Source organism: Danaus plexippus, chromosome 10 (assembly GCF_018135715.1).
Source record: "Danaus plexippus chromosome 10, MEX_DaPlex, whole genome shotgun sequence".
NCBI classification, from domain to species: domain Eukaryota; kingdom Metazoa; phylum Arthropoda; class Insecta; order Lepidoptera; family Nymphalidae; genus Danaus; species Danaus plexippus.
The window spans coordinates 3,187,246-3,203,160 of record NC_083543.1 but is presented as its reverse complement, the minus strand read 5'-3'; the positions used below and the strand labels follow the sequence as shown (position 1 = coordinate 3,203,160).

General features: G+C 29.9%; 1 protein-coding gene across 1 annotated transcript; it reads left to right on the top strand.

Moving 5' to 3' along the window:
- The first annotated feature begins 5,591 nt into the window (after positions 1–5,591).
- LOC116767054 (ras-related and estrogen-regulated growth inhibitor-like protein) lies at positions 5,592–15,915 on the top strand. Its single transcript, XM_032657204.2, has 6 exons — positions 5,592–5,805; positions 12,448–12,504; positions 13,240–13,316; positions 13,391–13,572; positions 14,416–14,602; positions 14,946–15,915. The coding sequence occupies exons 1-6, from the start codon at positions 5,742–5,744 to the stop codon at positions 15,012–15,014; spliced, it is 636 nt and encodes a 211-aa protein (XP_032513095.1). The 5' UTR covers positions 5,592–5,741; the 3' UTR covers positions 15,015–15,915.

Sequence of the window (15,915 nt, the reverse complement as noted above, 5' to 3'; positions counted from 1 at the left end):
GGGTACACTTTTATTCTTGTAAAATTGCCTTGAGACTTGTTACATTATTACTATCTATTAAGTACATTAAATTCAAAAAAAATATTTGTAAGAAATATTCAAGCTTTTTACGAATTCGCTCAATAATTTGCAAATAAGGCTGTGTTTATGATGTGCACATAAAAAAACCTTTAAAACTAAAAATACGTCGTCAGACAGAACCGCTAACAAATAAGCCACGGCCCTTAGACAATAAGATGTATTCATTTTTATCTAATGTTTACCCAACTGCGCGTCCGTCGTGGATATCTCGAAGAGGCATAATCCTTATTTATGTCCTGTATTTTATTGCAAAACGATCAGTAAATACTATATTGTTTCGTTAGCAGGGAAATGTCAGTAAAAAGATATTTCTTGTGCTCGCAATATTTATGCGAGCTTTTGATAATATACAACTGTTAACCTTTTGAAACTTTACGAGGCTCTCTTAAGATAAAATATTGACCTTCTTACGTCATAAGAAGTCATAGGGTTCTTGCACAAATATGACCTGAAAACAGTGAGATGAGATAACCCTCTTTGTTATGGAGAAATCGTTTAAAGGATGACATATTGAATTATTGTAGTCAGTAATCGCTTTTAAATCTGTTGTGATGATATTTTACTATCGAAACGATAATCCTCAAAAATGTGTATAATATTTTGAAATATAAATTCTATACTGTTAAATTTAAAACACATAAAAAGTTGGCGTAAATTTCATACACAATATTTCCTTAATAATACAATAACTTTAGTACAAATTGCCTTATATAATATAAATTCCAAAACCGAACAAATCCAATCTCAAATATGACATTGATATGACAAGTAATTATTTTTATGAGATTGGGTCTCAATTTTTTTGTTTGAGAGAAATTAATCTGAGAGTTCAGTGCGGTTTAAATGAAATGTTACGCTCGGCGTCGTAATTTGTAATATATTCGCGAACAAATATTCGGTTGCGTGTCACGGCTACATAACATTAAGCTCATCCCGCGAAATAATTACTTTTTTTCTAAAGCCGTAGGGAATATTCTTCTGAAGAATGTGAAGTATTTTGTTGATGACTCACAAATTTATTCCATGGAAATATATATATTGATGTTTTTTGTATATGTTTTTTACGAAACACCTTTAAAAAGCGAGGGAAACTGAATTATTTAAACTTTAAATTATTTATAATTCTTGCTACAAACATTTGATCGTTAAATATAAAATGTTTCAGAGTACAATAACTCATTGTATTATTCCATATTTTTACATAACGACCTCCTTAAATGAAGTCACGGATGTGTAGTGAAAATCTTTGTTGTTGAACTGTTATGAAACTTATTTCTTCTATCGGTTTTATTGTATGACGTGAATGGTGAATAAGTGGCGTACTATGACGCATGATGTTGTTAGTGAGCAACAAAGAAGGCGTTTTATCAATGACCATTCCGTTATGTAATGTATAATGTAACTTGTCAATTTTTATTTTTGATTGACAATAGTTTAGCGTTGGTATTGCTTTGTTTTAAATCAATGTTATTTGGTTTCTAAGATATTCCTATGTAATCGATTGACGTGAGGTCTTCAGGTTTTAAACAATACTTATAAAAAGATGCTATAAGGTTATTTTTCAAGGCGTTTTGTTAAACCATTCAAGTCTAGCAGATTTTTTCTTGATATAGTAGCGGGTTTTGATTGTTTACGTATTAGTTTGGCTTTCAACATTCCTTTGAAGTAATTTTTGAATTTAATATTAAGAGTTAGATTAACTGATAACAATCAAAAATACAAACTTTTATGACATGATGATGATGCTGTCCCTATATTAGGTGACGAATACAGAATCATTAAGCATTCAAGTTAGTCCAATTTAAATTATATCTCAAAATATTTGAATCCTATATAGCTTGTAGCATATAATATGTGTTTGATGGATAAATTAACTCATCGAAATAGGACTATAATATTCTATATAAAGTGAATTTCGCAATTTAGTGTGTTATTTGCGAAGATCGTATCGTTTTATACTATAAGGTAAAATAATATTTTATTGACCTTCATTTTACGTTCTGTATTGGATTGAAAAATTTTATTAAACGCGATGGCTGTCTAAGCACGTACTGGTTTTAGATCTGCATTACTCTTTAAGCGCTTGGAATACATTTTAAAATAGAGCTACATGTGAAAAGGGATGTTTGTAATTCTGTTTTTATTTAATTGAATAAGGCATAAACGTTTTCAAATAATTTATATTATTTTGTACGAAAATTAAAGTGCAATTAAGGCGCTGTCATTGAAAATGCTAATTAAAGGATATAAATAAAATAAATATAAACGATAACCCAATATTCATGTTGTCTGTCTGTTTCAATCCATGTTTTAATTGGTATTAGATTAGTTTCCGTGTTTTGGTAAAACAAGGTTGATCATATTAATTTATTACTGTATCGACAATGCATAAACACAATCAACAAATGTTTATTGTATTTTATACACAGAATAAAGTGATAAGTATATAAAAAGTGTTACTTAAATCGGAGGAAATATAAAAAAAATCTTGAGAGAAATATAGTATTTATAGTGCAATGTACAGTTGGAAAATAATCACTAAAGTATTTAACTGACATTGATTGTATAGTTTTTTTTTTACATTAATTAATAAGTATAAGAATATTAATGAATTAAACATGTAATTTTGCCATAAAATTATCTTATTCATATATAAAAGAAACATTAATTATAAGTGAAAAAATATAACTCGATTTTTAATTATTATTATTACCATATATTAAAAAATATTTTTTTTGTATCTTATTGAATAATTTTTTTCTATCATTTTATTTTTAACCTTCAATTTCCTGACATTTATGGGATTTATAGTAAACAGATAAATAGTAGAAGTACTATGTACAAATAGCACTGTAGTGAAAAAAATCATCTAAGGCAACTCGGTAACTTTTACTTAATCGAATAATATACATACAAATTTGAGTTCTAATAATAGTCAACTTGAAATATTTTTCAATTAAGTTGTTTTTTATCTGAACAAAGAAAAAGTTTTTTTTTTAAACATATTTTTTCATGTGTTATAATGTCATCCTAATTGCATGTAGATTAAGTCCAAGATTGAGTGATGGTTGTAAACGCATACATGATGACCCGCTCGCAAAAAAACGCGAAAGTAAAATTAGGACAAGTCAATCTTAAAGGACTACTTTTAAAATATCTTTTTTGTAACCTTAATGTAAGGTAATTAAGGAAAAAAAAAGTTTTTACTTTCTATTCGGTCAGCTTTGATATCTTGTAGGACTTAATTTGTGGGCGAGGTGTGAATATATATATTGATTCTTAGTTTTTGTTATTTTACTTTGGTACGTTGTTACTTTGGTAAATCATTTCAAACAAATCCCCCACATATTATAAACTGATTAGAAATGAAAGGAGATTCTGTTTTAAACGTTTATCAGAGCCATGTTTAGTACGAAGGTTCTTTGTCAATCCTTTTTCGTATTATACAAAAACCGTTCCATAATGGAACCAACCAATTCGGTTTGAACTAATTCTCTCAGATTTTTAATTTTAATTAAAATAAATTATCACAGATTATATTTATCCATTATATTTTTTGTGATCATGTAAAGTAATTATGGATAGCGTAGAAATGGAAATGGTATTAGGGTTTTCGGAATAATTACTTATAACATAAACATGAAGTGTGGCTGCAAACGCTACTACACGGTTATCTATTGTGAGTGAATTTTTCTGGTGTAGACAGTACTCATACAAGATACATTGTGCAGATTACAAGCTACTCTATACAATAATAAGTGCACCCCTAACTAGTTTACCATAAATAAATTTACGATACGATAACGAATTACCTTGCAGTCAGTTGCGTGATTTAATTCCTAAGTTATCAGGCTTCGAGTTTCATTCAACATATATTTCGTCTATTGTATGAACACTGGATGCAATCATAAAAAATATGATATGTAACATTTTTATACCAATAAATATAAAAATGTGAAAGTTCCTGTAATATGTAACACGATACGACTTCCTTTTGTATAAAGTCATTGTTTATTTATATCGGCTACCGAAAACATTCCCCCTGACTTTGTAACAGTAGCCAACGAGACGCGTCACTTGCGGATGAACAATAAACTTACCTTACAGTATAACTGTTTGAGATGCGGCACTTGAAATCTTGTAATAAAGAGAAATAGTTCATTCTGTAAGTTTTATGGACTATATCAATCGCAATGTTCGGGGTGTCGTGAATATTAACCGCTTTGTCTTGAAAATAGAGTAATTGAATTAATATTTTAATTTTTTTATAAAAATTTTAGAAAATATCAGCTATAAGTAATCTTATCTTGCTTACACTACATACATTTCCCCGTATGCGATGTAACAAATGAATACATACATGATTAAGAATCGGACCAATACTATTGAGTTGAACTATAAGTCGAGTGTCCGATTAGGGCACCAAGGGTTTCAAACCGCAATGAAGTCTTACAATCTCCGCAGGTGTTGCCCCGCATGATACATACAATTTTTAAAGCCTTAAATATATTATAACATGTTATATCCACTCCTTTATAAATACGACTGACCTTTATACTTATATTTATTTATAATCTCTTCAATATTATTCATTAAAAAATTATATTTTAAATATAATCAAGCACTCTTAGGTCTTTTGTACTTCTGTTTTTATTATTTATGTAAATATATAACCTAATAGTAAATATAAAGATATAAAAATTTGTTAAAACTCCTAGTTAAATTAATGCTTTTAGTTACATAAAAACAATAGTTATCTAATTCTCAAAATATTTTAATGAGAAAATCTCAGAAAACAAAAAATCTGTCGTAAGAGGACGTCGGGTTTTTTTATTAGATTCTGATTAAATTTTTTGTTATATTTTATCAAAGGGGAATCAACGATAAAATATAGACGATAGACAAACGGACCTTGTTAAAATTCCGATAACAAATGCCATATTATAGGTATAAGTATCTAAATAAAATAATATTATGAAATATATTAACATATTTTAGTTTCTTTATATATTATTCTCTCAAAGCATACATTTATTTGAACAAAAAATAAATCAACCAAAATATTCGCACGCAATCAAAGTGTGTTATCGGCTAGTCATCTACAAATCGGGCATTATTGAAGACTGGCACCGATTCCTATCGGATTAAGTTCACTTATTCATGTTAACCGTAATGTCCGCTGACAAACATGTCACAAATTACATTTGTATATTAATTTACCTAATTGAGTTCTTATCGGGATTAGTGTTTTTATATACGAACTGACAGATGGGCAATTGAAGTTTTTGTTAAATTTTTTTGCTCGCCTATGGCTTAATCAGTCTCAAGACGGCAATTTGTTTGCAAAAATAAACTACACCATCTTTTTAGAGCCTCTGTAATTTACTATGGGTTATTATCTTGATGGTTCAGCTGATATGTGGATAGATAGAGAGCATTGTAATTCATATTTAGCTAAATAACTTTTCTCTCGATAGCCAATGAATGTTGCGATTGCGCTATGCGCTAAATTGCGTTGTCGCTGCAGTCGCTCACTAGCAGGTGTGTTGTGCGCGCGTGCGTTCACGATAATTAAATAGTCAATTGGCGCCAACACGATCGCTTAATATCGAGCAATTCGTTTTCATGACATTTTGGTGAAAGTGTAGTGTTAAAGACTAATGAAGATGACCGTAAATCGTCTGAGGGTAGTGGTGCTTGGTAGCTCACGCTGCGGCAAATCCGGTAAGTTAAATTTCATTTCGTTGCCAGCATCCCAAATGATACCGGCACCTCTGCTGTCCTTATAGTTTTTTTTTTTTTGTTTTATTCGATCCGACGGCTGATATTACTTTGATGGTGATTCATTAAACCAGCCTTAATTCTATTTTTTGTGGCACAATTCTGGCCGAGACGTCGAATTCAATTACTTTTAATGACCGAAAAAAGTTCCTTGATTTATTTCTCGATCCTGACACATGTTATATAATAGCGTAGTAATTATAGATCATCGGTAGATAGTATTAATTAAAAAACTGTATAATTAAATACATTTAAAATTCATAAGTCAATGATTAGGAGAGATTTATAGGTGGTAATAGTGAAACGCATAGCCTTATTGATAATTATTATTTTTTTATATTTTTTCTATATAGTGAACACTATAGTCTTTGTTTCGTCACTGTCTAATGTGTTTCAAATGGTGTACTTTATCAGTAAGTAGATGTCTCAATGATAACTTGCTGTGTCAATAAACTGCCTGACAATACCATGAAGCAATCGTTAGGTAAACAAGATAGCGCGTGTGTTTCTTGCGATCTCAAAACAATAAGAAAGCCAAATATTAGTGATTTACTAAAAGATAGTTTAAATATTATATATTATTACATTTGTTTCATAATTCTATTGCTTAATGTCATCGGATATGGACAGTAAGAAATTAATGGTCCGTGAGAAGACTCCGCGACTATATAAATGATATATTCAGATGAGTTAAATTTCTTTTTATTCTTGATTACGTTTTATATTAAAATTTTCAATATCTGCAAGGGAATACTAACGTTTACTAAGTTTGTCACATGATTGTAAAGAGATTTATATGCACCGTACCGTTTTCCCTAGATTTCAAATCCAGTCGGTGATTAATAAATAGGATATGTTATTACACGTGTTTGTCATATAAGACAACCACGTAACTATATATACATTGAGTGGGCGATGTTTTTATAGATTTTTGACTCAGTCCACTCTTTAGACAACCGCTTTTCACCGCAGAACTATTCGATCTAGATTTATTTTCGCTTCCAATTAAGCGATTTAGATTTACTGTGAACTAGCGAGACGAGATTCCGGTTCTTTATAAAGGACTTTATTTATAAGCATCGGTTACTGGGCCGGATTAACCTGTTCGGGATAACGGAGTTCTATAATTATAACAACAATGAAAGGAAAATAACAGTTCTATCCCTTTTTACCTAATATTATTGATGCCCTTACTTGGATAAGATTTTGTTCCTTGATTTAAACCAACTCGACTCCTGACTTCATTGTAGGTAATTAGATATATGCATCTAAATTATATTACATATTTTATACTTCTTTAACATGTAAATTTATTTCCTATTATTTATACGATATGAATATTTAGAAACAATAATATTTCGATTGATTACAGTTTTTAACATGAAATAATATATATATTTTTTTTATAGAAGTTAAAATTCTAAGATTTTGAAGACACTTTTTACAATAATAAGTATTATAATTATTACGTGTTTATGCACTTTTCGTAACTCATTTCAAACGTTAATAACTTAATGACATTCTCCATTAATATTCAATCCGGATTTCATTTTATTCTATTCTATTTATTGTAAATATTACTTGTAATATCTATATTTCCTTATTTTAAATACATTTGCGATGCAACAAAATGTAAACAAAAGTATGCGTGATTGATTTATTAGAGGTGTGACTGTAATTATATTAAACCGTTATACGAAGAGAAAGCAAGATATGGAAAAATTAATTTGCAACGGATAAGTCACGATAGAGTAGCATCATGTCATACTGACCTTATTGAGTGGAGACAACAGATTAAGTAAATAAGGGCGCTTCAGATACCTGAAAACTTTGATAGGACCTGGGTGCGATCTGATATATTAGATAACCTGGTTACGTATATTCAGGTTGCGAAATATAACTATCGACAGATATCACAAGTATATATAAATTATGGAGAATTTAAATTTAGAGATAACCGTCCATCGTAGATAATAAACGTACCAAGTTATTTAAATCTAGATTCTAGAATTTAAATTTAAATTATCTTTTTTTAGAATGTTTCGTTTCTAACTATGAGTTATGACCACTCTTATCTCGTTTTTTGACTTTTATTAAATTTCAAGCGACGAAGGATTAAGATTTTCAATTTCGACTTAAAACAAAATTATTAAATGACCAACAAAGAGGTCACTGAACCCGCTAAAATTATCTCTTAACAAGAGCGTTACATAATAATTACATTTATTCATCAATGTGTTTGAAAAAAAAATCATAACATAATTGAATGAGAATATTTTATTGAGTAACCAAATTCGTCCATTCGATAATAAATTACGCCGCCTATGTAATAGAAAGTATAAACAATAACAGCGAAAGCTGGCGAGTGAAATTGATTTATAGCAGTTTATTAGGATGTCGTTTTGGAAACACTCAGTGTATTAACATAACAATTAAGATACATTGGTTAAGATGACTTGCTATTGTGTAACCATCGCGTTTTTAACTGGTTTATTATGACTTATCTGTAATGTCGTCACTAAAGGTTTATTGCGTACTAATTGTGAGTGTAATTGACCAATCTGTAACCCAGATGAATGGACCCTAATGAGATTTATATGTAAATGCGTCGAGTGGTTTGAATGTTTGACAGTGCTTTGTAATATAAATATCTATTCAAGGTTACTTACTATATAATTGGAGGTGATTTTAATAGCGTCCATTGTAGATATGATCTTCGTATTTAAAAAATGTACTTTATATACGAGTGTATATAATTAAAATGTTGAAGGCCGTACGAGTGAAGCCTTATCACGGCAAACTACTGGATTTTTTTTTAAATCGTAGTTTTATTTCTTAGATATTTGGCCCAAGTATAAAAAAATGTTGAAGCATCAATTTAATATATTAATCTATGTAGCTGGTTAAAGATATAATTATTTTTAAAATCCTTGATGTGTGCTTTCTTGCAATATAAAAATATGTTAATATTAAAAACAACAGCTAAGAAGTGGAGGGTATAAGTGAATACTGAGTAATGATATCAATATATTCGAATTAATATGAAACCTTTTTTGTTTAAAATCTTTTTGTAATATTTGAGTACAATTCGATTTAAATATCACAGATAATATACGTGTATTCTGTTTTGTTATGCAATTATTTATCAATCAATCAACACTGACTATTTGTGATTGATTAGGCCTCTAACTTTTAAGTTATAATCTTCGTTTCAAGTTCCCTCCGGCTACAGAATTAGCTTCGTAAAACGTTCTCAGTTAATGGTCAAAGATAATTACTCGCCTTTAGTAAATTTTCTTCTACGTGAACAACGAACCGACTTCGCTATTTTTTATTTTTACACTCTTAAAATGCTTAAATAATTACTTGTAAAATATTATATTTTACTATAAAACTATGGTAATCTTTTTATTTATTTCTTAAATTTTACAATATATTATATACCTTAACAGTGACTTCGCTCGCATTAGATTCAAATACTTACCTATATTATGTGTTCAATAAACCTTTATTTGTAAACCACATATAAACAAAGTTTTTTCTGTTCGAATATATTTTTTATAAAACTATTTGGTAATATTGAAAAAATACGCTGTGGAAATAAAATTCAAATTAATATTCGTATTGTATATCATTTTAAAAAAAATATTTTTTGGTTACTGTTTTAAGAGCGGTGAGGCTTTTAGGATCCCAAAATCTTTTTTCGTTCCAGCTCTTTAAAGAATGATAACTATAGAAATGATAAAATTTTATATTGATTTTAATAGTTTGATATCACAAGTCAAAAATATAGAAAAAAAATATATGTAATGTATTGTATGAATATTTGTGGTACACGAATGAATATTGGTTGAAATACTATTTTTGGAAATATTTTGCCAGAAAAAATTGATGTCTCAGGAGAAACTGGCAATACTTTTAATTGCCACAAAAAAAAAATCGATGACGAAAACGCGGTAACGAGTCGTATAATGTGTATAATGTTGTTGTTGTTGTGCCATTTAAAGATTCATAGATTAAATTGCAAAACTCGAATGAGGTCGTATAGTTCCAATAAAACTAGTATACGTTTCGGGATCGTAGATCGAGAACGTCTAAATGCCAGTTGCAGTTACTTTTATTTATAGTTAGCGCAGCCGCGTGCTTGACGGAGTGAGTCACCCGGTCAAACGTCTGCCGGGACGCCCGCCTCTACAACTCATATTTTAACACAAACACTTCGTACTTGTAAAATTAGTTTGCCTCGTCATACTATATGACAAATCTAAACGAATACGTCACTACTTTTTTTCGTCTCTGAACTATTTCTGCCAGCAAGTTCTATTGTTGTCGACAGAGTATTCATTAGAGATAAATGCTTTCTCGCTCATTAAACACATATAATTTTGACACGTGTTTGACGTTTAATAGCAGTCCACATTTTTGTAGATTTCCAGGTCAGGCAATCATTATTGTTTAGAAACACATCACTGTCAATACATGCACCCAGTGAAACTGTTATTAGTGGGTCATGTAACGATTTGGGAGAAAGCTGCCGAATCCTTTTAATATTGAAGTATGAAGTAAAATTGTCACTATGAAATGTATGAATGTTTTCGCCAAATAAATTGTTTCATTTGGCGATACTCTTCTTAATTATGGTATACCTTCAGTTACCCTGTTCACTCTTGATGTCTTAAGTTCGTCTTATTTAAAAAAAAAAAACCGTTATGAATCTGATTACGGTGTCCATTCCGTTGTATTCGGGGAAATAATGCTATGACTGACAATAAGCAAGTGTAACGAATATTTTTATAAATTTCAATACTGCATTAAGATCATATATAAGATAACTTTATTAACTCGATCTGTTTAGTAACATTTATCAAATTAAATGTCTTTTCACCGTATTAATTAAATTAGTTTTATTGATTTCGAAAGAATATTCACCTTGAACTGGCATTATCAACAGTGAAAGTACTTGTTAGTTTAATTGGTATTTCGGCCCAAGTTGAAGTTTATTTTGCATGTTTTGATAACAAGACAAGTAGTCTGACTTTAATATATTGCTTGTGTGAGACCCGATAAGATCATTAATTATAGCAGTTCTGGATTATACCAATTATAACTTAACACAGCTGTGGTAAAATTACACCGTGGTGAATATCCGATGGAGTTTTCCATTAATACATCTTAAAGAAATTTATATTCCGTCGGGACCAGTAAATCTCACTCGTAATGTAATCAAACGGAATCAAAATAGAATTTAAATCTTTTAACGCTTCAATATATTTTTTTAACATCAAATGTTTGAATGGAGTCGTTTTAATTCATACATCCGTACAACATTCCTTATACTGGTTTAGGCTTTCAATCGCTTAGGACCTGAGGTTCATAGTTAGAATATTCTGATGTAACAAAAAACAAAAAATGATAAAAAGATAGACTAATTAAATTTTAGAAAAAAAAATACTATAAACGAATGTTTAATTTCGTGTGTGGCTTATGTTGTTGTTATGTTTGTTCAAACATTTATTCTCTTGTAAAGCGTATAATTCAATTGATTCACAGCACTTGCTTTGTGCATCAGTGATATATATACGTTACAAACTAAATCAATTCGAGCCAGAAATATGGGAAGGATTCAAATAACAATTTTATTCATGTTGATTGTTTGCTTGCTTTTATTTTATACACATACAATAGAATGTATTAAGTAGTGCCAATTAAGCGTGTTGTTTTCGACTTTTATTATTAGCGAACCTAGTTCGCTATACCTTTTGGTTATAGTTGTACGTTTCTGTTATTAATAAATATCTTCTGTTATATGTACGGGACATAAAGAAGTTAAGGTATCAAGACAACTACGTATTTATTGTGCTGTCACCAGTCAGTTATTCTATGCCAAGATCTGGCAAATAAACCGACGAACATTATGCGAGGAATATTGCATACAAAATATATTTATTTCATTGTTATAATAATGTTAAAAATACTTGTTTCATAAACGAGATGTTTATAAAGAAATTTATTTTGAATAATATTACGTTAAAATAACTACCAAGTATACAAGCGGACAGAAGTTATAGTAAAATTATGCACATTTTGAATAAAAAATAATAAAGATTAAGCCAAAACTAGGTTTACCTTATTCTAGTGTCGCAATAATTACGATATGAGACCATGAATGCAAGAGCTATCGTTTTACTCTGACTTTGCTAGTTGCGTTTGAAGGTTCAATATTTAATTTAAAAATACAATTGAATACAAACGTGTCTTGTCTCCGTGAAGCAATCAATAACATTAACGCTCTAACAAAGATATATAAAACTGGTTTCAATTATAATTATTCATGCATCGAAAAAAAATACATTTAGTAAAAGTATAAATTTTTATTTACAATATGCCTTAGTCAGTTTCTCATTGTATTCATACAAATGAAATAACCCTTTTATGAACTTTCTCTCTAATTAAAGCTTGTATTTGTAATTAATTTAGGAAAATAATTTCTAGCACCTTTTACTGATAAGTCGCTAATTGCTTTCTCCGTCTCAATCTTACATGTCATTGCTTGTTATCTATTTAAAGTATATATTTTTTTTCCAGCCGTTGTAGTCCGTTACCTAACTAAAAGATACATCGGAGAGTACAGTTCAACTGGTGGTGAGTAATCGCTTTCTATTCCTATCAAGTATTTTATAAAAATAGAAAAATATTACTTATACGTGAAAGTGTTTACTGCGGATTAATTAAATAGGCGTTTTTTTTTTATAGTCCATAGTAAATAAAAGTTTGGATTTGTTTACATAAAGCCAATGTTGTTTAAAAATGTATAATGTAATTTAATGTTAACTAATTAGTAATTAGTGTGTTGCTTTTAATAATGTCGTCTTTAATTAAGTTAATTAAATTTGTTAAAAGTGACTTTATCATAAAACAAGCCCTTATCGTATGCCAAGCGGTGGATGCCAATGGTTTATTTGCGAAATTGGCAAGTGTATCATGATAGCCAAGGCTGGTATCCAACGGCGCCTCTAATTCGTTGTGGCGTTGTGGAATCGCTTAAAAAATAAACTATAATCTTACATCACAATTTCGCTTGCTCGTGATTTATGTAATGCTCCGTTTTTTTGAGATTTACATCTCCGAGTTGTCAAGGGCGATTTCAGATTAATTGAAGAGGACGTTTCTTGAAAGTACCGCATAAATAAGAATTTATCCGCCGAGTAACATACTATTTCTCAGTGTAGTCGCCAAAAAATATTTTGCAATAGAAACAGTTGGAGTATATATGTATATATTTTTAAATTTTTTAAAGAATTGTATTAATATATCAAAAATATTTATATTATTTTTTGTTCTATGTGCAAATTTACTTTAAACCTTTGTTTGTTTTAGATTTTTTATACAATCACCGGGTTTCCTTCGACGGAGTAACATCAGAAGTAGAAGTTTTAGATACTTGTGGATGTGCGGTAATAAACTTAATATCGACTTTGATATAAAAAAAAAAAAAAAAATGCATTCTTATTTCAATTTCTTATAACAGAAAAGAGGTTGTCTACCCGAACATTTACGTTGGGGCGATGCATTTGCGGTGGTTTATTCAGTCTGCGACCGGCGATCTTTTTTGGCTGCAGCTGAATTGTTGGCACTCCTGGAAAGGACCAGACTGCCCGGCTGTGCAGCTGTTACGTTACTGGGAAACAAAAGGGACTTAGAACATGCCAGGTTAGAATTTTTAGTTTAAAAACCGATACATGCTTGAAATATCATACCGGTAGTGCATAATTCATCGGTATCTATTTAACACGAACATAAAGACAGTAATGATAATAATAATAATATAAATACAAATAACCACAACGATATTATAAAGCTTAATTTAATTTCAAAAACGCTTAAAGTCGGGTTACCGGCTGTATATATAAATGTTGACATAATGACACTAGTGTATTGCTATAACTGTTATGGCGTATTATGTTGTTACGCCACTTTTACTACAAGTCGCCACACCGCGGCATGGCGACGTGGACGATGTGGGAATGACTGTGGCGCCACTTTCATGCATTTCTATAATGCTATTTTAATCTCGAGAATTTGAGAGATAACATACCGAGACATCGCATACTTCAAATCTCTAGTACGAATGGAAAGTTTCTTAATAAAACATATTGTATGATCTATTTTAAGGTCAATTAAGTCTTTTACGGTAGTGTCAAGGTGTTGAGTGCCATGTAATATTGGAAATTTACTGTTATGTAAACAAATAACAAAGTATATGCTATGTTCCACTTTGATGTATGCAAATACGGAGTTTAATATGTATCAACTTTAAAAATACATTTAAGTATCTGTGTATAAATTATCATATATTTGGGATAATAAAATACTTTTAAGTGAAATAAATACGTAAAGGAAATTTTCATTTGAATATTGATACTAATATACACAGATGTAGGCTGTCTTTATTCGTTTAAAAAAGTATATTTAATAACGAAATTTTCTTCGAAATAAATTGGGATTAATGAAAAGGAGAACACATACAGAATACAATATTTTTAATTCAATTAGGGTTGTTAAAACCGAGGAGGGTCAAGAGCTGTCGTTGCGTTTCGGATGCCAGTTCTACGAGGTGTCTGCGGCGGAGTCTTGTGCTGGCGCCGCCCTCGCCTTCCACGCTCTGCTGAGAGAGGCGCGAGCGTTGGCTCTCTTACTGCCAGCGCCCAGGCGGAAACTGGCTGCCTACTCCGTCTCTAAGGTACGACAAAGTAACACTATTATTGTCCTACAACGAAACGAGATAAAGTTTGTAAACAAATAGTGCTATGCTTTTGATAATATAGATTTTAGACTGACATAACGTACAAATGTCTGCGTTATGTTGAATATTTTCTTTACCTATTTTATTTCTTCATTAGTTAAAAAAATTATAGTGTCTTTGAAATTATTTCGTGGTTAGATATATATTTTTATATCAAATGCCTTCAATAAGGTAAATGCAAAATCATCAAGGTTGGCAAGATATAATTCTGTATTATTAATATTAATAATAATAATGAAATTAAAATATATTTATTTTAAGGTTTAACTGTTGTTCACAGGTAATTGGTTCAATTCTCGGCCTTAGCAACAAGAGCGTAAGAAAGAAACGACCTTCACTTAGCATATGATATGCTTATATAAATTTTTGGTCTTCTTCACTCCGAGAGGAGTTTGTTCTTTCTTTGAGAAGCTGGAAGTTCCTGAAGGTGGAACGGAAAGATTGATACTTACTAGAGAAAGTAAGTATGAGAGATGCCACGTTTGAATAATTTGGGGCTATCGACGTTGGAAATTGTAAATTAATAAGACTGAATTTTTAAGTAATATTTTGTATTCAAACTTGAGCGTTTATATGCTTTTGTATATGTTTGTTATATATTTCTGATACTGTTATATTTTTTATTGAGGCGAAAAATCTGTTTTCGCTGACAGCTATTATTATACATACTGTATACTGTTTATTGTAGCTACGAATTATATATATTATAAGCGGTTTTTGCTGTAGTGAGGTGTGCCTTAAATGAAAGTCCAATTTAATATTTTAGCAGATTTTCCATACAATGTTTCTAACTATATACCTATGCAATATAACCTTGCTTTTGCATTAATATTTATAAAAGTATCCATGATGTGTAATGAATTTAACATCAAGATGTTTAACCCACCTTTAAAGCAAGGATGTGTATATTAGTGAATACTTTTTTATAAATAGGATATCAATATTTAAAACAATACTTTTGTGCTGAATGTAAGTGATGAAATAAAACTTAATGTAATATAAATGATTTGTAACAAAACCATTAAAAGAGAAATAAAAAAAGTATAAATACTTTTTAGTTTTTGAAAATGGAACGGTCTAGTTTGTAGTTTTACGGTGGTATAATTCATAGAACGGTTACTATTTACCGTTTTGTTTGTTCGAAATTCAAATTCTTGTTGACATTTCATAGTTGTCTAACAATTTCGAATTCTTATTGTTTAATAACGCAATGCTGTTTTATATGAAGTGTAAATACAATTTTATACACA